Source organism: Eumetopias jubatus, unplaced genomic scaffold (assembly GCF_037043125.1).
Source record: "Eumetopias jubatus isolate StellerSeaLion01/CBP00866 unplaced genomic scaffold, mEumJub1_p1.0 scaffold_6, whole genome shotgun sequence".
In the NCBI taxonomy this organism is placed as follows: Eukaryota; Metazoa; Chordata; class Mammalia; order Carnivora; family Otariidae; genus Eumetopias; species Eumetopias jubatus.
In genome coordinates, this window is record NW_028274812.1 from 121,156,578 (window position 1) to 121,182,043 (window position 25,466).

The 25,466-nt window shown below is 48.2% G+C and overlaps 3 protein-coding genes across 9 annotated transcripts; all 3 read right to left on the bottom strand.

The window, feature by feature from the left end:
• Window positions 1-131: 131 nt before the first annotated feature.
• CUNH6orf136 (chromosome unknown C6orf136 homolog) lies at window positions 132-3,793 on the bottom strand. Its single transcript, XM_028091060.2, has 6 exons — window positions 3,612-3,793; window positions 1,899-2,291; window positions 1,549-1,637; window positions 1,163-1,363; window positions 512-581; window positions 132-433 (listed from the first exon to the last, which is right to left on the bottom strand). The coding sequence occupies exons 1-6, from the start codon at window positions 3,681-3,683 to the stop codon at window positions 320-322; spliced, it is 939 nt and encodes a 312-aa protein (XP_027946861.1). The 5' UTR covers window positions 3,684-3,793; the 3' UTR covers window positions 132-319.
• A 275-nt stretch (window positions 3,794-4,068) lies between these two features.
• On the bottom strand, window positions 4,069-17,500 carry ATAT1 (alpha tubulin acetyltransferase 1). 6 transcript variants are annotated; one of them, XM_028091056.2, is made up of 13 exons: window positions 17,357-17,499; window positions 16,840-16,900; window positions 16,643-16,734; window positions 16,457-16,517; window positions 16,221-16,334; window positions 15,921-16,022; window positions 9,651-9,696; window positions 9,463-9,531; window positions 7,861-7,932; window positions 7,448-7,691; window positions 4,889-4,968; window positions 4,754-4,796; window positions 4,069-4,413 (listed from the first exon to the last, which is right to left on the bottom strand). In XM_028091056.2, the coding sequence occupies exons 1-13, from the start codon at window positions 17,461-17,463 to the stop codon at window positions 4,254-4,256; spliced, it is 1,251 nt and encodes a 416-aa protein (XP_027946857.1). In that variant the 5' UTR covers window positions 17,464-17,499; the 3' UTR covers window positions 4,069-4,253. The 6 variants fall into 6 exon arrangements, with proteins under 6 accessions (XP_027946857.1, XP_027946855.1, XP_087880213.1 ...); XM_028091054.2 differs by lacking the exon at window positions 17,357-17,499 and adding an exon at window positions 17,010-17,169; XM_088024087.1 differs by lacking the exons at window positions 4,754-4,796; window positions 17,357-17,499 and adding an exon at window positions 17,010-17,171.
• Window positions 17,501-18,027: 527 nt separating this feature from the next.
• Window positions 18,028-24,994, bottom strand: MRPS18B (mitochondrial ribosomal protein S18B). Of its 2 annotated transcripts, none has more exons than XM_088024090.1 (7): window positions 24,883-24,994; window positions 23,429-23,537; window positions 23,230-23,327; window positions 23,033-23,101; window positions 21,230-21,269; window positions 19,418-19,477; window positions 18,028-18,849 (listed from the first exon to the last, which is right to left on the bottom strand). In XM_088024090.1, exons 1-7 carry the CDS (start codon window positions 24,958-24,960, stop codon window positions 18,557-18,559), a joined length of 747 nt encoding a protein of 248 aa, XP_087880216.1. In that variant the 5' UTR covers window positions 24,961-24,994; the 3' UTR covers window positions 18,028-18,556. The 2 variants fall into 2 exon arrangements, with proteins under 2 accessions (XP_087880216.1, XP_027946853.2); XM_028091052.2 differs by having other exon boundaries at window positions 21,203-21,269.
• Between the last annotated feature and the right edge of the window lie 472 nt (window positions 24,995-25,466).

A 25,466-nucleotide genomic window follows, 5' to 3' on the forward strand; every position in this document is an offset into this window, starting at 1 on the left:
CCGTGCCCAGCATGGGGCTTGAACTCACGGCCCCAAGATCAAGAGTCGTTTGCTCTACCGACTGAGCCAGCCAGGTGCCCCAAGCTTGTGGGAACTTTTGAGATGCAGAGAAGGTGACATGGAAATTCTCATATATTCACTTGGACTTTATTATTTACAAGTTAAATTACACAGCAGCTTTACACAGCATGAGATGGCAAAAAAAAAGAATAAAGAGGGGAGGAAGCTGGCTCCTGAGATTCCAGGTCTCCACCTCCACCTCTTCCTCTTGTGCGTATATAGCAAAGTCTTCAGTGCTGCCTCCACCCCAGTTCCCGGATCAGGTCTTGGAACACAAGTGTAAGTTGGGTTCTGGCTCTGACAGTCCCAGAGCCACCAAGGCTCCCACTAGCAGCTTCTTCACAGGCGTTGGGGCCGAGTGTGAAGGCATCAGCTGCAGGGACAGAGGTTAATGCCAGCTGGTGGGATGTTCTACACCTTCACCCCATCCCCACCCAGCCTAAGGACTCACTCTGTCTAGGCGATGGCGACAAATGAGGCCGCTGGAATTCAGGTAGAAGGTGGAATAGGCATCATAGGTCCTGGTGAAGGGAAAAAGAGAAGCTTACTGAGGGAGGTGACTGGTCCCAAAGTTTAATTCAAGCATTTGTTTAAGCCAGTAGTTCCTAAATTTTGCTGCATATCAGATCACCTGGAGAACTACAAAAACTCCTGATGCCCAGGTTGTACCCTGTCCCACTTAAATCAGAACGTCTGGCACCAATATTTTTTAAAGATCCTTAGATGATTCCACCATGCAGCAAAGTTTGAGAATCATTGGTTTGGGCTGAGCCTAACAATTTCCTGGGATTCTATTCTATGCCAGAAATTTACCAAATACTCTACCTAAGGTTGCGAGGCTCAACTTAGTAGCCAGGAATTTTCATCTGTTCACTAAACACTTGAATGACTACCATGTGCCACATAATGTACAAAAAGAAACTGAGTCTAGAGGTTTCCTAACACCCTCAAAGTCCCTGATTTCTGTTATGTTAAAATAGAGAAAATCCCTGCCCTCAAGGAGCCTGCAGTCAAGTCAGGGTAGATCAAGGATTGTCTGGAAGACTAGCCCAGAGTCCTGAAGGTAGGATTAGGAAACCGGATCTTTTCTCCCTTCTCTTACCGATAAAGCTCTTCCTTGTCACGCTTGTAGAAACGCAGAAAGAGCATGTGGACGGGCAGCCCCACAAGCCGCCAGCGGGCTTGCAGGGTCCAATTCTCTGGGTGGCGGGTCAGCTGTAGAACCTCCAACCGAAGCTGTGCAAAATAGTTCCAGGCCAGGAAGCGGCACAGGGTCAGCGACAGAATGTACCATGTCCGGCCCCTGCGAAGAAGGGACGGGAAAGATCGCTCACGATGGCATAATTAGAAAACCAAACTGGCCTCTGTCTGGGGAACGGGAAACAGTTGCGAGAAGTGGCAGGACCTTCTCTGGTAAATGAAAAAGATCAAGTAGAAAGCACGTGGTGCTTTTCCTCCCCAAGGCCCTACCCGTGCCTGGATTCTCACTTGGTACGGATGTTCAGGATCTCATTGATGAATTCCACATCCGATGAGTAGAGAGTATAGTCGTGGGAGTGAAGGAAGAGATTGGGAAGCTAGGTGGAAGAAGAAGGCATCAGCCCAGGAGGAAAGAAAAGATGATCCTACTTGTCAGTTTTCTCTTTTTGATGCCTCCTTACTCCCCTCTGAGTAAAAAGTCACGTCATCGCATGTTTAACTTCCCTTAAATCCAAACTGAAGAACATCTTTTCCTGCCTTGTTAATTCCAAGAAAATCCAGTTGACTAACCCTCTACTTCCAAGTATTACCTACATCCCTTCTCACTGCAGATGAAAGCCACTTTCAAGCTGACTTACCTCTCGTCTCAGTCTCTCATACATGACAGCCAGGTGTTCCTCCATACTCGGATCTCCTGGTGGAGTGGCAGGGGAAGGGCGACAGGTCCCAGGGGCTTGGAAAGGTATCAAAGCCCCAGGACAGGGGCAGGGAGGTCCCTCAAATAGGCTCCTAAGCCCATCCAGGCAGCCACTATGCAGCTCAGGTCCTGGGCCCTCCTCCCCCTTTCCTGGAGGAAGAACCACCCATGGTGAGCTGAGGGCCTGGATCTGAGGGAGAGGTAGTGGGGGAGCTCGAGGCAGCAGCCAGATGGGAGGGGGTGGGGGAGACCCGAGAAGAGAAGATGGAGAAGTGGTTGTGGTGGAGGGGGGCCAAAGGGGTGGGAATGGTAGAGCCCGTGGAGAAAGCTGGTCCTAAGGAGGAAGAATAAAAGGGAAAAATGTAAGAATCTAGCTGCCTGATGCCCCCTCCTCTAAACTCTTCATTAATATGCTTCCTATCCCACCTGCTCCTCCTGGGAGGAGGAATTTGGGATGAATTCATCTCCATCTCTACTGAAAACAGGAGGAAGCAGGTACAAGTACTTCCCCAGAAACGTTAGTAAATACCTTTACATTTGTTTAAGATCCCAACACTGTTTGCGGGCAGTTACACCTCTCTTACAGAAAGAATCCTGATATTTTGAAAAATGAACAAAGGAACGGAGCAACAGATTTTAGTGTACTGTGGATAAAATGATGTAGCCCTCAACAAAACTCCACCACTAAGTGTGTGATAGAAAAAAACATCCAACTGTAAGAAGACATTTCTCCTAGCTCTGATTACATTCTGACACCTTAGGCACTCTCATTCCCTATGCCTGTCTCTTATAAATGCCCTCTTATAAACGAGCACGATGAAGCCACACTGAATTGTTTTGAGAACCATATGACATAATAAATGTAAATAAAACTTCGCCATCCGTAAGTTGTATGCAAATGTAAGCGACTATCATTTCGGGCTCCTCTAATGACACAAACAAGCCCAGGAGGCCGTGAAAGGTTGGGCTTCATTCCTCTGGTTTACCGACGTTGAAAGTGCGACGGGCGGGAGGTCACCCAAAGTCAGGCCTAGCCCGAGTCCCTCCGCTCTCAGGGAGCCCCTGGGGGGCCGGGGGGGGGGTCTCACTTCCGGGAAGGCTGGCTGGCCCTGCGGGTACCTCGGTCCCCGAAGAGCCGTCTCCGCCGGGGGCGTGGCCATTTTGCCCGGCCCGGCTCAGGGGCCCGAACCGGATCCAACCAGGCCGGCCTTCCTGCCCAGACCGCTATGCCGGTATAAGATGCGCCGGCTGCAGAGGGCGGCCCGCAGGTCTGTCTGGTCGGGACCTCGGAATGCCGGGGCGGCTCCGCGGCCAGGCTGCGAACCTCTCCGCCCCCTGTCCTTCAAATCACCTCCAGGCACAGGTAACCGCGGAAACGCCGGCGAAATGCGGCCGCGCCCCGCCGTCCCTGCTTCAACCCCGCCTGCACGCCCTAGACCCGGGAGAACACCCCGTGCACTCCACGCCGCGCTGCGCAGTCCTGAAGTCCCAGCGACCCCTCGCCCCTCCACGCACCGCCCTGCATAGGTGAGAAGGGGCGGTAGGACGCCACTGCGCTTGCGCCTAGGGGCGCGCGCTCCGCCCCGCACGCCGGCTCTGAGGAGGGTCTCTCCCCGCCCCCTCTCCTCCCTTCCCGTTTCCCCTCTGCTCTCACCTGGGGGCGAGCCTGGTATGTGCGGAGGCAGGGGCCGAGACGCCGGGCCGCCCCTCGACTGGGCTGGTACATGATCTAACGGGAGCGGAGACAGCGCCTCCAGTGTCCGGCCTCCGGCCTCCTCACAGGGGAGAGCGCGCCCCGGAGCCGGCTTCTTGAAGGGGAAAGGGGGGGGTGGGGGTGAAGGGGCTGAAGGGAGGGAAACAGAGATGTTGCGCGCTTGCGCACTGCAGCGGGTTCCAGGGAGGCGGTGAGGCACTTGTCTGCAGTGAGTGCGCCTGCGCTTGCCGGCTCGCGAGGCCGTCTCAGAGCGCTTGCGCAGTAAATTAGGTCCTGGCGAGCGGGGGCCGCGTCACCCGTGGCGCTTGCGCAAAAACCTGGGAGAAGATGGGCCCGAACCAGGTACAGCGAAGAGCGAGGGGTGGGGTCGAAATAATGACAATCAACTTCCGGTAGCTCTCGTGATAAAAATAAATACTTTTATTACTCAGGTTAAAAATAAAATACAAGTGACTTGGCATTGTTAAAGCCTGTTGAATTAATGAATGAATGCATGAATACATCCATTATGAGGGCGGGCTTTGGCTGCCTCCTGTAGTGAGAATACGGACTTCGAAGATGTGAGGGGGGGGTGGGTTGCGGTCACCAAGGCCTGGTGCTGCGACGGTCCTGCAAGTTTCGAATGAACCTGGCGTTGAATATGTCCCCACCCATTGTCCAGGCCTGGGCCTGTGGGGGAACCGTGTGCATGTGTTCCTCCCCAGAGCCAGCCTGTGACAAGACCTGCTCCTCGCCGGCAGACCTGGTAGGTGGGAGGGAGATGGAGAGTGGGTTATAGGGATATTAAAGTGGCAATTAAGAGCAGAGGCTCTTGAAGGTCTGTCTGGCCCTGATGTAGAGTAGGACATATGATGGCGTATGAGGCTGAAACCATTAGTGCTACGTCCAAATTTGAAACCCCTCAGTACCAAAGGTAAGCACGAGTTGAGCCTATGGGGAAAGAGGGTTTCAGGATATTAGGATGTTAGGCAGAACAGTTTGTGGGAGGAGCTGAAGTTCAGAGGAGAAAGGAGCTGAGAGTGATGTTAGGAAAAGGAGTCAGAGGTGGTGGGAGGCTGGTGGAGGAGGGGCTCAGACCTCACCTATTCTCTGTTTCCTGCTCCCCCTGCTTCCATTCTTGGTTGCCTATGGAAACACCAGGCACGTGCATGGGAAGGCTGGAGTAGGTAGAGAATATGGCCTACCCGATTTGAGGGTAAGGAGGGATGAATACTTACCTGTATTGGGGGAGGGGGAATTCAGCCCCCCATGGCGGCTGTAGCAGCAGCTTTGGGCTACCAGCCCCGGGGGAGCCCCCCTGTAGAAGAAATGGGAGATGATGGGGAAGAGGCTATAGGAAGAAAGATGAGTGGGTATGGAGGAATCAGAGGAGAGGAATGAAAGGAATAGTACAGGAAACAGAGAAGGGTAATTACCATTCCTATGGGGTTTTAAACTAAGCTGTGCCTCAGAAAAGGGAAGGGAGCTCATTTTAATACCCCAAGATTTTCTGGAGCAGTTCTGGTTTGTTGCTGTTAAGGTCTAATGTGTTAAAAGTAAGGCTAAATGTGATCCAAGCTATGTCAGAAAACCAGACTCAGGCAAAAAAATTTGTTGGAGCAGGTGCCCTGGTGTTTGGTTTAGAAAACATGGTTACTTTAATTATAGGATACATCAGACCAGAGGGAAATAGGGAGTGACAAGGCTGAATTCAGGAGGAAAAGGAATTGTCTTGAGAGAGGTCCAAGGGTGGGGGGAGCGGGCAAGAAATCAATGGGAAGAGGAATCCAGGGAATAGTCAGGAGGCAATGAGTGGATCCCAGAGATGTGGGTAAATCTTGACATTTCAGCAATGGCTGGCCTACGCTAAAGGGTAGAAGTCACTGGGAAGAGCTGGAGTTTCTGGAGGGAATGGGGGAGTAGATCTAGAAGCCTATACAGAGGGATCCAGTGACTGACAGGAGACAGAATCCGCAGAAGATCCAGCAGATCACAAAGGTAAGGAAGATCAGAGGACCAGGGATCCCAAGGAAAAAAATCAGGTGACACACAAACGAGGCTGAGACCTAAAGTTTGGGGTTTTTTGATTTTTTTTTTCATTGAAAATGTCCATTTAAAAAACACAAAAGAATGCACACTTTATTCAGACAACACTGAAAAGGAGAAGGAAAAGGAGTTGGGAGAGAGGGAGATCCTGCTCCCAAGTACTGGGATGGGGGAACACAGTGGGGGTACCTGATCTACCACACATTCAGAGTAGGGGGGGAAGATGGTCCATACCCTGGGTATGGAGCAGGGAAGGTTCTTGCTATGGAGGAAGGCCAGAGGAAGAGTTCCCCTATCACCTCGAAACAATCTCACTAGACTGGAATATATCATCACCTAGCTACTGGGGCAGGGTGTATGCGAGAGGGGATCCCAGAAGCTAACGGATACTTGAGACTCAGGGCTTGTCTTCTGAAACATGGCTAAGAGTGATCCCAGGATGCTCAGTGGGATCTACTGCCAAGAAACAAACTCCCTCACAGAATCTGGATCTGGGGGAAGTGGTGGTATCTTTAGAAGTGTGGGGAATCTTGAGAGCCTCAAAGCAGACATCGGCTTAGGGGTTCCTGGACACATACACAAAACATGGGGAGATTAAAAGTTTGGCAATGTTGAGTCGATCCCTTTGGGGACCTTGTCCTTTATCATTGAACTGCTCTGAAGCAAAGCTCGTTGGCTGGCTTCAGCAGGCTGAGAAAATAAGTGTGGTAGGCAGCACAAAACAGTATTTGAGCCACCAGTAACACTGTAGAAGGACTATGGGATTTACTCCATGGACAAGACTCCTTAAAAGGTTTCCCTGGCATAGGAGGCCCTTGGACCTTCCTAAGCTGTTCTAGATTCTAATAGCAAGCAAGAGTGTGCTTCTCTGGATAATGAGTATGAGCCCCCCAACCAAGGGATCTGGCAGCGAATCAGGCTATCTTGTGGGAGTGTTCAGAGCCCACTTAGGAAAGAAGGCGTGCTTTCTACAGTAAGAAAAGCTACAAAGTATTAGGCCATCTGGGACCCTGACAACACCTTTGCCCAAGAAAGAGGAAGAGGGACTCCTACGAGCTCTGTCAGGTTCCGCTGGAACCTGGGGACTACAATGGAAAAGTGGACCTGGGGTTCTCAGGGAGAAGGGGCTCTGCCTACCCCAGGTCTCCCAGGGAAGGAAGCGGGGGGGGGGGGGTAATTATCTGTCAGTATCGACTCTCATCAGAACGGGGAAGGGAGCTGTGGAAGGGTGTTATGGACAGGAGAAAGGGAAAGGGAAAATGGGGGAGAGAGAAAAACAGAAAGAGAAGTCAGAGGTGAAGAGAAAGCTAGGGAGAGAAATCAAGGAGATACCCACTCCATTTGCTGGGATGGGTTCCTGCTATACAAAGCACTAACATGAGGCCAGTGGCTCCCCAAACTGTCAGAAACATTGCATCTTCCCAGTAGGCATTAAACCAAGATTTCCCCAATATGAGAGACTCAGTTCACCCCAACCCAATGGATCTGTTATTCCAATCTTTCTCCCACCTCTCACTTTAAAAACGAGAGTCCCTAGACGCCATATAAAGTACTATTCTACTCCTTCACGTAACTGCTTTCTAGACTGCTCCCACAAATCTGGTCCAATATATTCTTCTCAAAAGGTGTCAGGACTCTCCAATCCCCCTGTCCTATTGCTGCTCATCTCTGGCAGATTCAAACTGCCCTTTGCCATTGCTAACACCCTCTTTGACAGTTCTGAGGCTCCCTAACCCTCCAACTCCTATTACCTGGTGCGCCGACGTTGGGCTGGGCTGCCCCCAGGGTCGGTAGCAAGCAGAAGGCGGGCGGTAGGGTGTGGGGGGCAGAGGCGCAGGGAACGCAGCAACTCCTGCTCTGGCACAAAGGGGCGGAGGGGACCCCGTTCTGGTGAGTTTCCCAGGCTGCTGGAGCGGGGGGGTGGATGGGCTGGAGGTGTAGCACGGCGAGGGGCCCTGTTTAGGGGCCACGGAGGTTCCACAGCTACCTTCAGAACTGGCAAGAGGGAAAATACACAGCAAGATGGAGAAAGAAGAAAAAGGAGAAGAGAGTGATGACAGGAAAGATTTGGGTAGAAAAAAAGAGAAATCAGCGCCTTTAGAGAGAACTACTCCTTGTCCTGGGTTAACGCCCCCAAGGCCCAGCCACCCTACCCCATTCTTACATTCTCGGTCACTAGAGGAATATGGCTTAATGTCTCCCTCTGCTCTCTTGGGTGGCAGCTTTCTTGCTGGAGCTGACAGTGGACAGGACACAGACAAGGTAAGCATTAGAAGATATACTTTGCACCCCTCCTCCCAGCTACTACCCCCTTGACCCCAAACCTCTGCTCCCTGACACCACAGTTCCTCCTGGGGAAGGAGAGAGTTCAGTTCAGCTCCATCGCAGAAGAAGCCCTGTGGCAATGCCTTCACACCAAGAGGGAATTCAGGGGAAATGCTGGAGCACTTTTGAGGGGAGCCAGAAGGAGCAGGCCAAATGCAGAGTTGGGGGAAAAGTTCTAGGGGGAGACTCAGGCCTGGGAGATGCAGGAGAAAGGCGGCTAAGGGAGGCAAGCTCTTACTGTCAGTGGGTGCTGTCAGGCCCCCCTGGTATTCTGGGGCAGTGGAATGGTCCCAGCCAGGCCCTCTAGATGAGATGGACAAAGTCCTTGGTTAATTAGGAATTGCTTTGGAGAGATCAGGGGAGGTTAGGGTAGGGCAGAACCTCTCCTTCTAGAGCAAGATTGAAGCTTTATTAGGAAAAACAAAGTATGAGGAGAAAACAAAGACATTTGGAGTTAGCAGAGTAAATGGGAGGCTAACATACTACCCAAAGCTCTGCTTCCCATGCCCTCGCTCTTCTATTTGCTCCCTCCCTTTCCCTCTCAAGAGGTTCTCTACTGTGTGTGGCAAAGGAGAGATTTCTCAGCAAATCCACTTAAGCTTTATCCATGGTCCCCTCCCCTGTGGGCTTGGGCCCTCACCGCCCTAGGTGGCCCTCACTCCCTCTCACAGCCTGTAGTCCGCAGGAGCTGGATGGGTGAGGCCGTGGCAAGCAAAGCGAGTCATGGATATGAATTGCTTCCCAGTGCCTGACACTGGTCAAAGCTAGTAAATGGTAACAGATTGTTCTCTGGGTAGTGGTTACTCCCGTTCCTGGCCACGGAGGAGGGGAGAGCTAGCCACAAAGCCAGCTAGCTCAGCAAGAGGGCACTTCCATGCAAGCTGTGGGAGGCAGTGAGGAAGGAGGAGTGGGGCTCAGACTGGCAGGGAATATGTGTGTTTGAGGGTGGAATGGGGAGCTCGGGCAGCATTTCAGTACCTCCTAGATTTGGTTTCTCCAGATTGATTTCATTATTTGGTGGGAAATATAAAATCTGAGCGTTATTTTCTAGAACTCATATTTAAACTTTGGACCATTCATGTCACTATTCTATGACTGGAAATGGAAGGGCTGACCGCACTTGTCTGTCCCTTGACTGACAGAAACCTGAGGGGTCTGCAAAGGAAGGTGACCCTGGCCTATTTCGATGGGCCTGAAGCGACAAGAGACCGCACCAATATCAATCACCAAACAGGTCCCAGTGAGCTCACTTAGTTAAACGTTCTGACAAGCGTAAGATGTACTAAGCTCATGAGGGCAAAAGCAGATGGGTAACAACTGCTGGAGACTTGGGCTGCTTGAGAATTCTCCCAAATTGACCACAATTGCACTGTGCCCCCTGTGGCCTCCAGAAGAACTAGCCACCATGGCCTACAGTTTCGCCCATTCACTGCAGCTTTACCAGCGGGTGTAGGATCAACCGTGGCAGCCCGAGAGTGTCGAGATGCCCTCAGGGAGGGAGCAGGGGGCCCTGTGAGGAAGGAAGCGGCGGTGCCCCTCAGTGAGGGGGCCAGTGGGATCAAGAATCCACCTCTTTCCTTCCCCTCACCCCAACTACTTGGCCAACACACACAAGGTGACAAAACTTACGATGCTGATGGGCAAAGAAGCCTTCGAAGATCACAAAGTTGTTGACCTATGAGATGAAACAAGTGAAATATATGTTGTTCATTCAGCCATTCACCACTACATGGGGACAGAACCTGGTCCCATAAAAACCACAGCGGGAGGAACAGAAGCCAGCCTTCCTGTCCTTGTTGACAAACTCAGTCAAAAACTCAGACCCTGATAAGCTGATTCTAAAAGTTGATATGGAATTATAAAGGACCTCAAATAGCCAAAACAATCTTGGGAGCATTCACACTTCCTGATTTCAAAACTTACAAGGTATCGCAATCAAAATGGTATGGAAGAGGCCTGAAGCTAGACATACAGACCAATGGCATGAATAGAGTCCAGAAATAAACCCAAATGTCTATGGTTAATTTTCAACGGAGGGCCAATACGATTCAATGGGGGGAAAACAGCTTCTTTAACAAATGGTGCTTGGACAACTGAATATTCACATGCAAGATCATGAATGTGGACCTCTACCTCACATCAGACAAAAATAATTTTAACTGGGTCAAAAACCCTAAATGTTTTGGGTTTAAAAAAATTTTTTAAGTTTATTTACTTAAGTAATCTCTGCATCCAATGTGGGGCTCAAACTCACAATTTGGAGGATCAAGAGTCACATGCTCTTCAGACTGAGCCAGGCAGGCACCCCAAAGATCTGTCAAGAGCTAAAACTATGAAACTCTTAGAAGGAAACATGGGGGGGTGGTGCTTGGGTGGCTCAGTCAGTTGAGTGGCTGACTCTTGGTTTCGGCTCAGGTCATGATCTTAGGGTCATGAGATTGACCTCCGCATCAGGCTCCGCACTCAACTAGGAGTCTGCTTAAGATTCTCTCCCTCTGCGCCCCCACCCTGCTCATGCACTCTCCCTAAAAAAAAAAAAAAGAAAGAAAGAAATGGGAAAATCTTCATGCCTTGGATTAGGCAATCGTTTCCTAAATATGACACCAAAGCACAAGCAACAAAAGAAAAAAAAAGAAACTGGACTTTGCCAAAAGCAAAATCTTTTCTACTTCCAAAGACACGATCAAGAAAATGAAAAAACCCACAGAATAGGAAAAAGTATTTGCAAATCATACATCTGTTCTATATCTAGAACACATAAAGAACAGTTACAACTCAAGAACAAAGAACACACTTTAAAAATAAGCACAAGGAGGGTGCCTGGGTGGCTCAGTTGGTTAAGTATCTGGCTCTTGATTTCAGCTCAGGTCTTGATCTCAGGGTCATGAGTTCAAGCCCCGTGTTGGGCTCCAGGCTGGGTGTAGCAACTACTTAAAAAAAAAAAAAAAAAAAAGGGCATAGCACTTGAATAAACATTTCTCTGAAGATATGCAAATGGCACTTGAAAAGATGCTGAACATCATTAGTCAACAAGGAGATGCAAATCAAAACTACAAAGAGATACAAAGAGATACCAGTGCATACCCGCTACCATAGATAATTTAAAAAAAAGGTGGGGCGCCTGGGTGGCTCAGTCAATTAAGCTTCTGCCTTGGGTTCGGATTGTGATCCCAGGTCCTGGGATTGGCCCATGTCAGGCTCCCTGCTCCGTGGGGAGCCTGCTTCTCCCTCTCCCTCTGCCTGCTGCTCCCCCTGCTTGTGCTCTCTCTCTCTGTCAAGTGAATGAATAAAATCTTAAAAAAAAAAAAAAAGGAAAATGACAAATGTTGGTGAAGATGTTGAGAAATTGGAATACTTGTACATTGCTGGTAGAGGATGTAAAATGTTGTAGTCATTGTGGAAAAACATTGTGTCAGTTCCTCAAAAGTTGAAGAATTACCATACGACCCAGTAATTCCACTCTTAGGTATATACCCAAGAAAACTGAAAAGATACGTGCAAACAAAATCTTACAAATATTCATCACTAAAACATGGAAACAACCAAATGTGAATCAGCTGATGAATGGATAAACAAAATGTAGTATATCCATATGATATATGGATATCATATATCCATATGTAATAATATTATGGGTAATAATATTCACCCATATCCATATGATATAGGTGAATATTATTCACCCATAAAAAGGGATGTGGTACTAATACATGCTGCAACATGGATGAACCCTCTGAAAACATTATGGTAAGTGAAAGCCAAACAAATTGTAGGACTCCATTTATATAAAATGTGCAGAATAAGCAAATTGCCAGAGAGAGCAGATTACTGGTCGACAAAGGCTGGGGAAAGGGGTATGGGAAGTGACTGCTTAATGAGTTCTGGGTTTCTCTTTGTGTGATGGAAAAGTTTTGGAATTAGCACGGAAAATCAGACAACACTGTGAATATACTAAAAACCACTGAACTGTGTATTTTAGATAATTAAAAGAGTGCATTTTATCTCAAAAACCAAAAGTCTGTACCCTACTTTTTAGTTCTCCCAGAACCCAGGCTAATGGAGACAGAGCGCACAAAACACCAGGGAAGAAGAGGCATCCAAAACTTTCAAAACAGAAGCTTAAACATACATACATATACACACCAGGCCAAACGGCTTAAGTATACAAATACTGAGAAAAACTAAGCTTTAAGTAGGGTTCAAATGGGTGGAACTGTCAAGGGAAGACATGCTGGAGAACAGGGTGCCACTTTGATAACTAGTAACTGACTTAGAGTGATTTCATTATATTATCATATTCAATTTGGCCTTCACAACAATCCTTGGAGTCCCTGTGTTAAAAGAGTAAAGGCTTGGAGACATGGCCTGCCCAAAGCCAAGTAGCTGACAAGTGACAGAACTAGGCCTCAAGCCCCAGACCCTAGCTGTAGCAGTTCAGCCAGGAATAATACAGTGTAGTCATCAAGAGTGGGCAATGGGTTAATTGAATTTAAATTTAAAAAATAGCAATAAAGAAATAAATAGGGGCGCCTGGGTGGCTCAGTCTGTCAAGCGGCTGTCTTCGGCTCAGGTCATGATCCCAGGGTTCTGGGATCGAGCCCTGCATCGGGCTCCCTGCTCCGCGGGAAGCCTGCTTCTCCCTCTCCCACTCCCCCTGCTTGTGTTCCCTCTCTCGCTGTGTCTCTCTGTCAAGTAAATAAAATCTTAAAAAAAAAAAAAGGAATAAACAAATAATAAATAAAATGTTTAACATTTTTTAAAAAAAGAGTGGCAATGGGTTCAAATTCTTGCTCTGCCACTTACTAGCCATGTGAACTTGGTCAAATCACTAATCTGTATAAACCCCAAATGGAGTCAATAAAAGTACCCACCTCAAAGAGATGTACAAGGATCAACTGAGATGATCCATGTAGCTAGCACACAGAGCTCATGAATCATTGTTTACATGATTATTTATATTCTATAATGTTTTGGTCTTATAGGTTACCTGGCTATGCCTAATACTTTGCTCCTTCCACTGCTCTCCACTGCCTCTTAATGGAACAATGTACTAGGGGAGGACATTCTAAATATAAATAGACCCTGCCTGTTTCCTGCCTTGACCCTGTCCAGCCACCCACCCTCCTCCAGAAACAAGGACATGCCCAGCGCTCCTGCCACACCAAACTGCCTGCAGTACCCCAGAAGATAATTGAATACCTATCTGCTTTTGCTCATGCTGGTTCCTGTATATGAAATGCACTTTAGCCTGCCCACCTGTCCACTATCCCCATGACATTCACCTTTCAAGATTAAGCTTAAGTCAAGCCTTCCTTTACCCAATTCCCACCCCAAGGGTAGCACTCACCACGTCTTTATGCCTCCTTTGTAAGCACATCAATCAAATCATATTACAGTGGATTAAGTGTCCATGCTCTGAATCCAAGGCAAACTTGTCAACCCAATCCCAACCCCTCCTGCCCATGACATTGCTTCAGCAAATCTCCTCACGTTCTCTGACATCATCACATTTTCTCTCTACCGAGTCATTCTTATGCTGTTGGTTCTTCCAACTGAAAACAATCAACCCTCTCTCAATCCATTTTCCCCTCTAGCTCTTGTCTATTTCCTTGTTCCCCGTAAAGCTGCATATTTTTTTTTTTTTTTTTAAGATTTACTTATTTGAAAGGGGAACCTGGGTGGCTCAGCCAGTTAAACATCTGCCTTCGGTTCAGGTAACGATCCCGGAGTTCTCGGATCAAGTCCTACATTGGGCTCCCTGCTGGGCAGGGAACCTGCTTCTCCCTCTGCCCCTCACCCCGCTCGTGTGCTCACGCTCTCTCTCAAATAATAAATAAAATCTTAAAAAAAAAAATTTACTTATTTGAGAGAGCATGAGCTTGCAGAGCGAGTGGGGGGAGGGGCAGAGGGAGAGGGAGAGAAATCCTCAAGCCGACTCCCCGTTGAGCATGGAGCCCGACAGACACTGGGCTCAATCCCAGGACCCTGAGGATCATGACCTGAGCTGAAATCAAGAGTCAGACACCTCACTAACTGAGCCACCCAGGTGCCCCCATTAAGTCAGCATTTAAAAGACTGGCCTATTCTTGTTATCTCCACTCCTAGCTTCCCAATCTCCTAAAGCCCAATCCATTCAGACTTCCACCCACCACTGCAGAGAAAAGGCTGGTTAGGATCACCAGTGATCTCAGGTAACTAAATACAACGGTCACCTCTCAGGCCTCTTCTGAACTCACTGATCAGCAGCATTTTACTCAGTAAGCCACTTCTGTCTCCTGGAAACACCTTCTTCACTGGCCTTCCAGGGCACCCTACCTAAAAATTGTCATCTAATTCACTAGTGCTGTTCTCCTGATCCATGACACCTCTTAAAAGAGTACTGGGTGGCTCAGTCGTTAAGCGTCTGCCTTCGGCTCAGGTCATGATTCCAGGGTCCTGGGATCGAGCCCCACACTGGGCTCCCTGCTCAGCGGGAAGCCTGCTTCTCCCTCTCCCATTCCCCCTGCTTGTGTTCCCTCTCTTGCTGTGTCTCTGTCAAATAAATAAATAAAATCTAAAAAAAAAAAAAAAAAGAGTACTCAAGGGCTCAAGTCCTTGAACCATTTCTTTCTCTATACTCACTCCTTGGTGACCTCATCTGCCTCACTGCTTTCAATACCCTATGTATGCAGAGACCTTTCTATTCCAAACCTCTTCAAAATCAAAGTGGACTCCTACTATATCTTCCCAAGGCTGCTCCACCTACCATCTCAGTTACATAAACTTCATCTGTCCAATGGCTCAGGCTGAGTTTGGGATCATCCTTCACTCCTTCTTTCTCTTTCTCCACAGATAATCTACCAGGAAATCTTATTTACTTTAACTTCACAATATTTAAAATCTGACCACCCTTTACCCTCTCTACTGCTACCATCTTGGTTTGAGCCACCACCATTTTTCATCAGGATTGTTGCCTCCTAACTGGTCTACTTGCTTCTATCCTTAACAGCCAAAGTGGTCTGGCTAAAAGTATGATGATATCATCCCTCTGCTCAAACACCCACTATGACTCTCCTCTTTCCACTCAGAGCATAAGCCAAAGCCTTTACAATAACCTGTAAGGTTGGAAATATTATTCCTCCCCCGCTGCTGCCTGATCTAATCTACATACTCCCCTTCACTCCTGCGGCTGTAGCCACACCAGCCAATTCACTTGCTCAGGCACATTCCTATCTCATGGAGTTTGCATGAGCCATTCCTTTTGCCTGGGATGCCCTCTCTGCACTCTCCATTATCTGACTCACAACCCCATGCACTCCCATCCCCACGGCAGTACTCGCAAGCCTTCTTAGTGGCTCTCATCTTTCTAGAGCACGTACCATCAACCATACTACATAGTCATATATTATGTTTGTCTCACCAACTAGGATATAAGCTCCACAAGGGCAGAAACTTTTATCTGTTTTGTCAAGTATTCCTAGTGTCCAGAACAGTGTCAAGTGCTCAATAAATACCTGCTAAATGAATGGATAGCATTAGTAACGTTATACCGTATTTACTTACACACTAACCACATTCTCCATATCAGGCCAAAGCTCCCGAAAGATAAAAAATATATACTTTTCTGGGCCTTAATAAACAGTAAAGGCCTCTGTAAAAACAAGGAGGTGCAAATGAGCTGGCTATTTTTGGGACACAAACATATTACTGGGTATACAGAACAGCAAAAAATTAAAACAGATGATAATGAATAGCTGCAGAATGAAAGATGTTACCACAAAAAAAGGGGAAAAAAAAGGAAGAGCTTAACTGTATGAAATGAATCCTATACAATGGGGAGTAAGAAGTGCTTGGAAGATGCCACTTCTTTGCTGAGCATTAGTAAGGATCAGTAAGGATCTACCCTCTGAAACCTCTAACCTGTGGAACTGTGGTCTCCAGGTTGTAATGTTTATTCAGGAACTTAAGCAGCTTCGGTGAGGGTCGGTCAATGGCCAGTTGGTGTGGTTCAACTCGCTCCTTCTGCAGGGAACAGGAGACTCAGGGTAGGAGAAGGTGGGGGGAGAGCATGCCAACAGGAACCCAGCAGCCTGGGAAGGGAATAGGAGGATATGGGAACATGGCAGGCAGGAGGGTGGAAGGCAGGGCCTCTGGAAGGGCTCAGCGCAAAGGGGCCTTTGGTCTCTATTTTGGATGGACTGGTGAAAAGATAAGTGACACCTGCAACATATAGTGGAAGAGTTCTCGCCCATGGCCATGGCGCTGAAGTGACTCATGGATGTAAAAGTCTAGAATGCACAGTGGTTCTACCTCGTTGTGAGCCTCACGATCATCCTACGAGGTAAAGAAAAACAAGTACCTTTTAGGACCCAGACATCGTTGCCGCCTCCCAACTCCCAGCACTTCTATTCTCAGAAGCCAAGGCATGTGAACTCTCAGCTTCCAGTAACACTCACCAGTACAAAGAGTTTCTTGTATCCAACTTTAAGGAAGCCGATAACGGCTCCTTTTCCAGCCCTGTAGGATGGGGAAAAATAATAAAACAAGCTAGTAGCAACTATTTGTAAGGGAGAGTCAAAAAAGGAAGAGGGGGTAGGGGAGGAAGGAATCAAGTATGGGATGGAAGGGCATTTGGAACTCACGGTCGCGCTGAAGTGTCTTTGAGCACATACATGACATGGCGGTTACTCTGCATCCTTGATGCACTGGTGATGGGAGCAGGAAGATGCTGGGCCTGCCGGGAAGATAGACAGACTTTCTGCAAGTCCATTTCAAAGGACCTATGCCTCCCTTATCTACTGGCCCCAGAGAGCCCCTCCATCTAAAGACTCCCCAGTACCTTGGCAGAAGCCTTGCCCAGTTCATCTACAATGGTCATAATTTGCTGCTGCAGATCAACACTACAGAAAAAAAGAAACAAAGAGTCAGATACTCACTGAATTAGAGGGTCCCGGGAACCTTGGCCACAAGCTCAACCCAGGTTCGGCACTTAAGACTCTCTGACCTTACCTTGGAGACCTCTGATCTGATTTTCCACCCCACCATTCTGGAACCCAAACTTCTGCCACACCTCTTTTCAATACATTACACTCCCCCCTCCCTGAGGTTATTGTGGGGAAGCAGGAAGGGCGGGTCAACCACATCCTTTGGTTAGAACAAATCAGGCCAAGGAGTGAAAGGTCACAGATGCAAGTGCCCATCAACTCCACTAGGTCTAGGGTCAAAGGTCACCAGAAGGGCGAGCCAGAGCAACAAAAGGAGAGGTCACTAGTCGGTGAGAAGGGGGCGTGGTGCCTGGACCAGGTTTTTGAGAAGAACAAGGAGATAAGGGCCTTGGGGCGGGTTTGAGATGTCACCGGGCCGGCGTTGTGGTTCCGGGTCGGCGGGCTGGGGGTCGCAGGTGCTGATCCAGCACCGTGATCCGCTCCGGGAGCAGCGCATCCACATCGAACGAGAACTCCATGGCCCATTGTGCGTGGACGGACCCGCCCCGTGCCACGTCACTTCCGCCCCTCCCTGAAAGGCGGAGGTTGGGGGACGGAGAGGAAGCACTTCAGGGAGCCTTTATTTCCTCGCTATGCAGGAGGGGCTCAGGACCCGCCCCTAGGGGGGCCGCCCCACCACCCCGCCCACCCCCCCTCATCGCCCCCACCCCTCCTCCTCCCCTAACTCCCGCCAGGCCAGTCCCTTAACGCCATTCCCCCGCCCCCCACCCCGCGGGTGCCATAGCAACGCATTTTTCCTAGCTTACTGTCCCATTCCCCGGCCCTTTCAACTGCCCCTCCCCACACCCCCGCCCCAATCAGGAAACTGCTAGGTATGGTGAGGACACTGCCACTGCCTTGGGCACAGGAGGCCAGAAAGGTGATCCTGACATAATGGCCCAACTGTTCATATCTGGTGGCTTCTGGTCCCGAGAATCACTGGCCAGTCTGGCTCAATCATGACCACTCCTCTCCCCACAGCAGCACCCATTCCCCAACTCCCCCACCCCCAACACAAATGGCATTAATCTTGGAAACTCAGCCCAGAAACAGGAGATACAGCTTTATTGTGGAAAAGCCAAGTTAGCAGAAACCTGAAGCAAGTACAGAATGTTTATAGCCTGTCTACTATTCACAACATACAGGGTTTGGGGTTTCCCATACACATCTGTCCTGCCCTCCCCTAAGCCTCAGAAGCATTTATTCCCTTCAGCAATCATTACTTCTCTCTGGCCCTGGGCCTGCCATTGGCCACATACAGACACAACTCTTCAGAGTGAAATCCCATCATGTAATTCCTAGGCACTATCTTTTTTTTTTTAAGATTTTATTTATTTATTGACAGAGAGAGAGATAGTGAGAGCAGGAACACAAGCAAGGGGAGTGGGAGAGGGAGAAGCAGGCCTCCTGCCGAGCAGGGAGCCCAATGCAGGGGTCGATGCAGGGCTCGATGCAGGGCTCGGTCCCAGGACCCTGGGATCATAACCTGAGCCGAAGGCAGACGCTTGACGACTGAGCCACCCAGGCGCCCCACTAGGCACTATCTGTTAATTCCTTCCCAGTCTACAGCTCCTACAGAGCACTCTGGGGCTTCTGCTCAGTGGAGGAGGCTTCAGCTGGGGTTGTGGGCAGCACCTCAGGCATTGACTCAGGTGGGGGACCACTCTCTTCTCGGAGATGTCCCTGATAGAGTCGTCGAAGGCGGGACAGCTCTCTCTCTGGTGGCTGTTTCCAGCCATACCATGGATACCAGGGGTCACCTGCAACCAGGGTGGGGGCTGGTGGAGTAGCACTCACAGCTCCATGAGAGGTACTGAAGTCAAGGTCCCGAGGTTCAACCTGAGGAATGTGGTAACTGAGGAGACCTAGGGAATTAAAAAAAGAGAGAAAGTGAGGGAGGGAAGCAAGGAAGGGTAGTTTGGGTTAAGACAGTATGTAAAATGACATATAAAGGGAGGCAGGAACCAGTCAGAACCACTGAGTATATTTATGCATGTTCTACACCGCACAAAGGCAACTGGCCAAGGGGGCAATGTGGACTGACATACTGCTGGGGCTTTTTAGTCTGCCAAGCTGCGCAGCCCTGCCCCAGGGCTACAAAGCTGCATCTGCCCTAGCAGAGGCATACCTTTTTTAATTTCTGCAAAGGTGTCATGGAGCCCAGGGCCAGAAATTTATACAAAGATCTCCCATGATCTGTCTCTGGCATTGGGACTGATAGTTATAAAAGGGAAGAAAAAGGACAGAGGATTACGGAAACAGGGCAATGACAAGGTAAGAGACTCAGGAAAGAGAAAAAGGGACAGTGGAGTACTGAAAGGAGATTTGGATGCCACCTCCTAAGACACGTAGGAGTATTTATATCCGCCTTCCAGCCCTAAATCACCTTCATTATGGCTAAGAAAAATGCACTGGGCCCCTTCTCATGCTCACCATGATCTCTGGCTTTCTGGATGGCCTGGGTCAACTTCTTATGTTGCTTCATACAGACGCCTGTAGGGAGAAAAAGAAAACTCAGTGCTCATTCTACACTTGATCTTAGCCAAAAGGCCAAGAAGCAATACTCGGTGCTCATTCTAGAAAGCACAGTAAACAGAGTATACAACTGCTTCTATATGGTTATAAAGAGCTGGGTTTGGAAAACTTGCTCTACCTAATAATCCTAGTTCTCTGACCCTTTGATTGGCCTACGTTTCCCCACCTACCCAATGGGAAGAATCCCCCCTCTCTGAGAGCTGAGATTAAGACCTTAGGAGGGTCTAGGGGCGCCTGGGTGGCTCAGTTGTTAAGCGTCTGCCTTTGGCTCGGGTCATGATCTCGAGGTCCTGGGATCGAGCCCCACATTGGGCTCCCTGCTCCCTGGGGAGCCTGCTTCCCCCTCTCCCGCTCCCCTTGCTTGTGTTCCCCCTCTCGCTGTGTCTCTGTCAAATAAATAAAATTAAAAAAAAAAAGACTTTAGGAGGGTCTAGCCATTACAGAAAAGCTATTTAATGGTAAAACCTCCAAGACAGAAAGCAGAAAACAATTCAAAGGGCAAGTGTGGTTAATTAAAGGTTTGGGTTGAACAATCCATCGAGAAAGATTCAGTAAAGGAAGAAAGGGCTCCCGATCTGGAGAAGGTGATCTGAGAGAGTAGGAAAATAGTTCCTTTAGCTTTTTATAGCTTTACTATAAAGCTTTTTTTTTTAAAAAGAATTCATTTTTATTTAAGACAGAGTGAGAGAGAGAGCACATGAGAGGGGGGAGGGTCAGAGGGAGAAGCAGACTCCCTGCTGAGCAGGTTGCCCAATGCGGGACTCGATCCTGGGACTCCAGGATCATGACCCAAGCCAAAGGCAGTCGCCCAACCAACTGAGCCACCCAGGCGCCCAAAGCATTTTTTTTTTTTTAAAGATTTTATTTATCAGAGAGAGCGCGCGCACAAGCAGGGACAGCTGCAGAGAGAGAGGGAGATCTCTCCCCACTGAGCAAGGAGCCTGACATGGGGCTCAATCCCAGGACCCTGGGATCGTGATCTGAGCCGAAGACAGACACTTAACCGCCTGAGCCACCCAGGCATCCCGGCTATAAAGGTCTTCAAAACTCCCTGACAAACCAAACTCCACTGATCATGCTGCCATCCCCAAAATAGTGGATTCAGATTATTCTTTGCAAATTTATCCTGCTTTAGAGCATGGGTTGGCAAAATTTTTCTGTGTAGGGCCACATAAATTTTAGGATCTGCAAGTCCTACAGTCTCTCAGCTACTCAACTCTGCCATTGTAGCCTGGAAGCCGTTACAGACAATATGAAAATAAATGGACATGGCGGTGTGCCAGATTTGGCCTGTGGCCTTCATTAAGGAATAGATGTAATCTTGAATTGTTAGGATTATAACTCCAAATATGGAAGATCTAATTGGACTGTCGATGGCAAAAAGAATTTACAGGACAGTCAATTTGCTAGAAAGCCTTTTGCAAGAGCAAACAAGACCCTACAGAAAGGAAATAATTACCACCACTTCTAACAGCTACATTTAGGTAACTTACTTACATTGGTACTTACTTGTATCTTTTGTCCATATGTGAATATATCCATTAAGGCAAGATTTCCAAAAAAAGTTCATTCACACTTTTTATGCCTTACGTAACGGCCACCAGATAACTGTTGTATGACTGAATAAATGAGGAGTGCTCCAAGGAAAAGCTATTCTGGTGGTGACAAGGACGATAGACTAACCTGTATATGGAGCATGAAAGATGATACCTGTGTGGGCGCAGACAAACTGTTCCAAGAGCTTCACGTTCTGTGGAGGAAAGTGGTGGGGAAATATAAGAGAGGGCAGGGAGAGCAGCAAGACCTTGAGATCCTAAAAGTGCACAATCCCTACATGTGTGCATGGACGCCCTTAACTCCTCTGTGTCTCTTCAGGTGCTACCCTCCTTCAAGTCCCAGTTTTAGCCCCATCAATTTGCTGAATACATTCTTGAAAACTCCAGCAAACATTTCCTCTTTCTTGGCCTTGCAACCATTTCACATGCACACCCTACATTCTGTCACTGAGACTCACATAGAACCCTCTTCTACAGGGATTAGGTTCTAAAATCAGCCCTTCGTGCAAAAAACTGGGAAGAGTCAGTTGGCAATCCCTGAAATCACATAAGAAAATATAATATGTATTTATAATGTGCATATATAAATATGAACGTATATGATAGTATACTACATGTAACATATACATCACTAATGTCAATTTTAGAGGTCTAATTATGTAGAATGACTATCAGCCAGCAGGTTAATCACAGGAGATGGCACCCATGGAAAAAAGGAGATGCACTTGTGGAGTAAAAGAGCAAGCAGAATCATATGCACTATTCAATTTATAATCTTTCTTCCTCAGTCATGTAATTGATTCTAAACTGTATACAACTGGTTATGTTCTATTTTTTTTCTTAAAGATTTATTTATTTGAGAGAGTGTATGTGTGAGTGAGTAAGGGGGAGGGGCAGAGGGAGAGGGAGAAAATCTCAGGCAGACTCCCCGCTGAGCATGGAGCCTGATGAGGGGCTCACGCTCACAACCCTGAGATCATGACCTAAGACGAAATCAAGAGTCGGACATTCAACGGACTGAGCCACCCAGATGCCTGTTCTATTTTTATAACCAATCATACACAGTTGAAATGGAGACGTTATCTATCTATGGGACCCTTGTACAGTGGTGTCAGAAGGCACCTGAGAGCAGTCAGACACCCCAATCTGCTGACTGATATACGAATTCCTTCCAACTCCCCTCATGACCAATCATTCAGCTTCTGCTCCAATACCTTTACTGCAAGCTCAGAAGAGCATTTTTCCCATTATTATTTTTACATGCTTTTTGAACTCTTTAAGGAGCAAGTCCTGCCCATCCTTGCAATAAACGCTTTTTTGAAAAATAAGCTCTGTATCTGGCTTCATGTATCTGCCCTCCAGCCTTAAATCTTGGCATGCCACCAAACATCAACATGACAAAAATTAAAAAAAAACAAAAACAACGACAACAACAAAACCTCAGGGGTGCCTGGTGGCTCAATCTGTTAGCATCTGCCTCCGGTTCGGGTCATGATCCTGGGGTCCTGGGATCAAGCCCCACATTGGGCTCCATGCTTGTCGGGGGGTCTGCTTCTCCCTCTCCCTCTGCTCCTCTCCCGCTCGTGCTCTCTCTCCCTCACTCTCTCAAAAAAAACAAACCTCAGGAAAAAACTAACCCAATCTACTTGCTAATAATTGCAAATGGATATAAATGAACCTTTGGATATAGCTCTCCCATTAGAAATACACATTTTTCTGGCCACGCAATTTAGACTGTAAATTTCATAGGTAAAAAAAATGAAGATTTTTAGTACGAGCCACAGTAAAGGACAAAAAGCTGGAAAGAGGAGTGTTTTTATATTACTAGAAAGTCAATGCAAAACGGACTGCAGGGGTGTTAAACTAATTTATGAAGAAGAGTGGGACACCCATGGTAATCTCTTTAGCACTACAAAGAGGCTCCAAATCCTTATCCTGGAGAAAAGACTGTCCTTACCCTAAAGTCAACATGCAGCTTGTGATCCCGGCAGATGGGGCAGGGATTCCCAGCAACTTTATCTTTACGCTGTGGAAAGAAAAAACTAGTAGGTGAAGGATGGTCAAAGTCCTGTGAGAAAAAGTGCTACTGCCATTGTCACTATGGCGTCCACCCCCACTCCACATCCCATCCATGTACCACCTTCAGAAACTCACAATACATGTCTTTCGAGTCCGCTGTGGGGGTATTCCACCTTTGTGGTTTCTACGGTAGTCAGCCCAGACGGGGCGAGAGCCATAGCGGTTCTGGTATTCTGAAAGACCACATAAGTTATTCCTGGTGGGGATAGTAGAAGTGTCTCTGTCCATTTATTTCAGATTCCACATGATCCTCCCCTTTCCCATTCAGAGGTACCTTCTGAGTCCAGATATTTCCAGGGTTCATTCTTATAAGGGGTTATGGGAACTGGGGACAAAGAATCTTCCTCAGGGGGTCCTTTGGTGCAAAGAGTCTGGAGGGGAACCTATAAAGGCAAAAAATGAGAAAAGGAGTTCAAGGAAAGGACGTGATAGTTTCACTGCCCATATGTTAGAGACAAGAACATACCCATTGTATTAATGGAATATAGCAGGAATACATATAGAAAGTAGCATTTTTCTTAGGGTTAGGGTAAAACTTAGATCAACAACCACTCTTCCTGTCTCTGAGTGGATCCTGAAGGAAAAGCTAATGTGAGAGGGTAACTAGGATAGGTGACTGGGAAGCAGTCTTTTTTCTTTCTTTTTTTTTTTAAAGATTTTATTTAATTTTGACAGAGTGCACAAGCAAGGGAAGCAGCAGGCAGAGGGAAAGGGAGAAGCGATGCGGGGCTCGATCTCAGGGCCCTGGGACCATGACCCAAGCCAAAGGCAGACGCTTAACCGTCTGAGCCACCCAGGCGCCCCAGGTGACTGGGAAGCAGTCTTATTTGAGAAAACACACATGATGTGTTCGTGCTTTTGAAGACGTACTAAGAAAAGGGAGAAGAAAGGAATAGGGAGGGTGTCTAGCTTCTTGGAAGGAAGATGTCTGGTGGGGAGAGGATGCATGACAGGTGAGTCTCCAACCCAATCCAACCCTGAATCATTGAACTGCCCAGCCTTAGAAAAGTTGAAGGTCAACATTCCACAGGTCAGAACAAACTTGAGTCCTAACGCTAGCTTTAAAGCTACCAGGGCTGTTATTAACTCTGTAGTGACCCCTGTCACCACTGTTAGGGAGTGGCGGCTGTGAAAGCTTTCCTAGCTCACCGTGCCCCCCCAAGAACCTACCCTGCCCTACCAAGAACCTCCAGTGTGGTGAGTACATGAGGCTGGAGAGAAATCTCAATCTAAAGGACTAAGTTAAGGTCTCATGTATGCTCTGATTAAAAAAACAAAACTAATTTAGTGACAGAAAGAGAGCTAAGAAACTGGTCCCCAGGTCGTGAGAACATATCCTGGCTTTACCGGGAGATAGCTCAGCAGGTAGAAGTTAGTGTCCCTCAACTCAAGGACACTCCAGGGCATCACAGATTTAGACATTACATGCATACTTAAGAGCTGGTTGTGTACGACCAAGAGGCCCAATCCTTCACCTAATTCTTTAGCCGAGTGGGTAGCTTGGAAAAGGATATCTAACTCTTTTCCCTTGGCCGGGGATTAAAAATCCGCGCAGTATTGAGGAGGATGAGGGGAAGGGAAAGGGTGGTGGAAGCAGTGTTGCCTAGACAGCCAAGGCATAATAAGCACTTGGGAAAGTCTCCGCTGCTGGATTCCCAGCAATGGATTGATGACCTAGAGAAAGTATAACTAAGTGGCGGTTGTACAAAACGTGCTCCAAGGAGTTACCTGAACTCCGTAGGCACCTCTGAAGAGCGAAAAGCTAGGAATGCGCCTCAGCAATGAACGCAATACGGAGGCCGCCATCTTGACGTACGCCCAAGGCAGGAAAGGCCGGAAAGGCAGTTGCGCATGCTCCAAGAAACTGGCTAGGGTGGGCCAAGGGCGAGCCCGCAGTGCGGGAGGCGGCCGCGCACTTGCGTCAGTACGGAAGCGTAAAGGGGGGGGGCCTGTGGGGAGAGGCCAATTTCAACTGCGTCACAATCGAATTCGGCCTCAAAATTGAGTTTTTCTCAAGCCAGTCACTACGACTTCTAGATCTCATACTTAGAGCTTGCATTTTAAGCAATTTTGAAGGGGATTTGTACCGACATCTTCTCAATGCGCATGCGCCGGCCCGGTTCTACCAACCAGGGTGAGAAGTGTTCTCGAGGACGGAAGTGGTGGAAGCAGAGGAAAGGGAGGTGCTAGGCTCTTCGGTCACGCGCTTGTGGGGGGGGCCAGGAAGGAGGCGGAAGAAGGTACTGGGGGGAAGGGGCTGAGCGAAGGTGAAGGAAGGATAGCCAATCATCTAGCGAGTTGTCTTTCGGGTT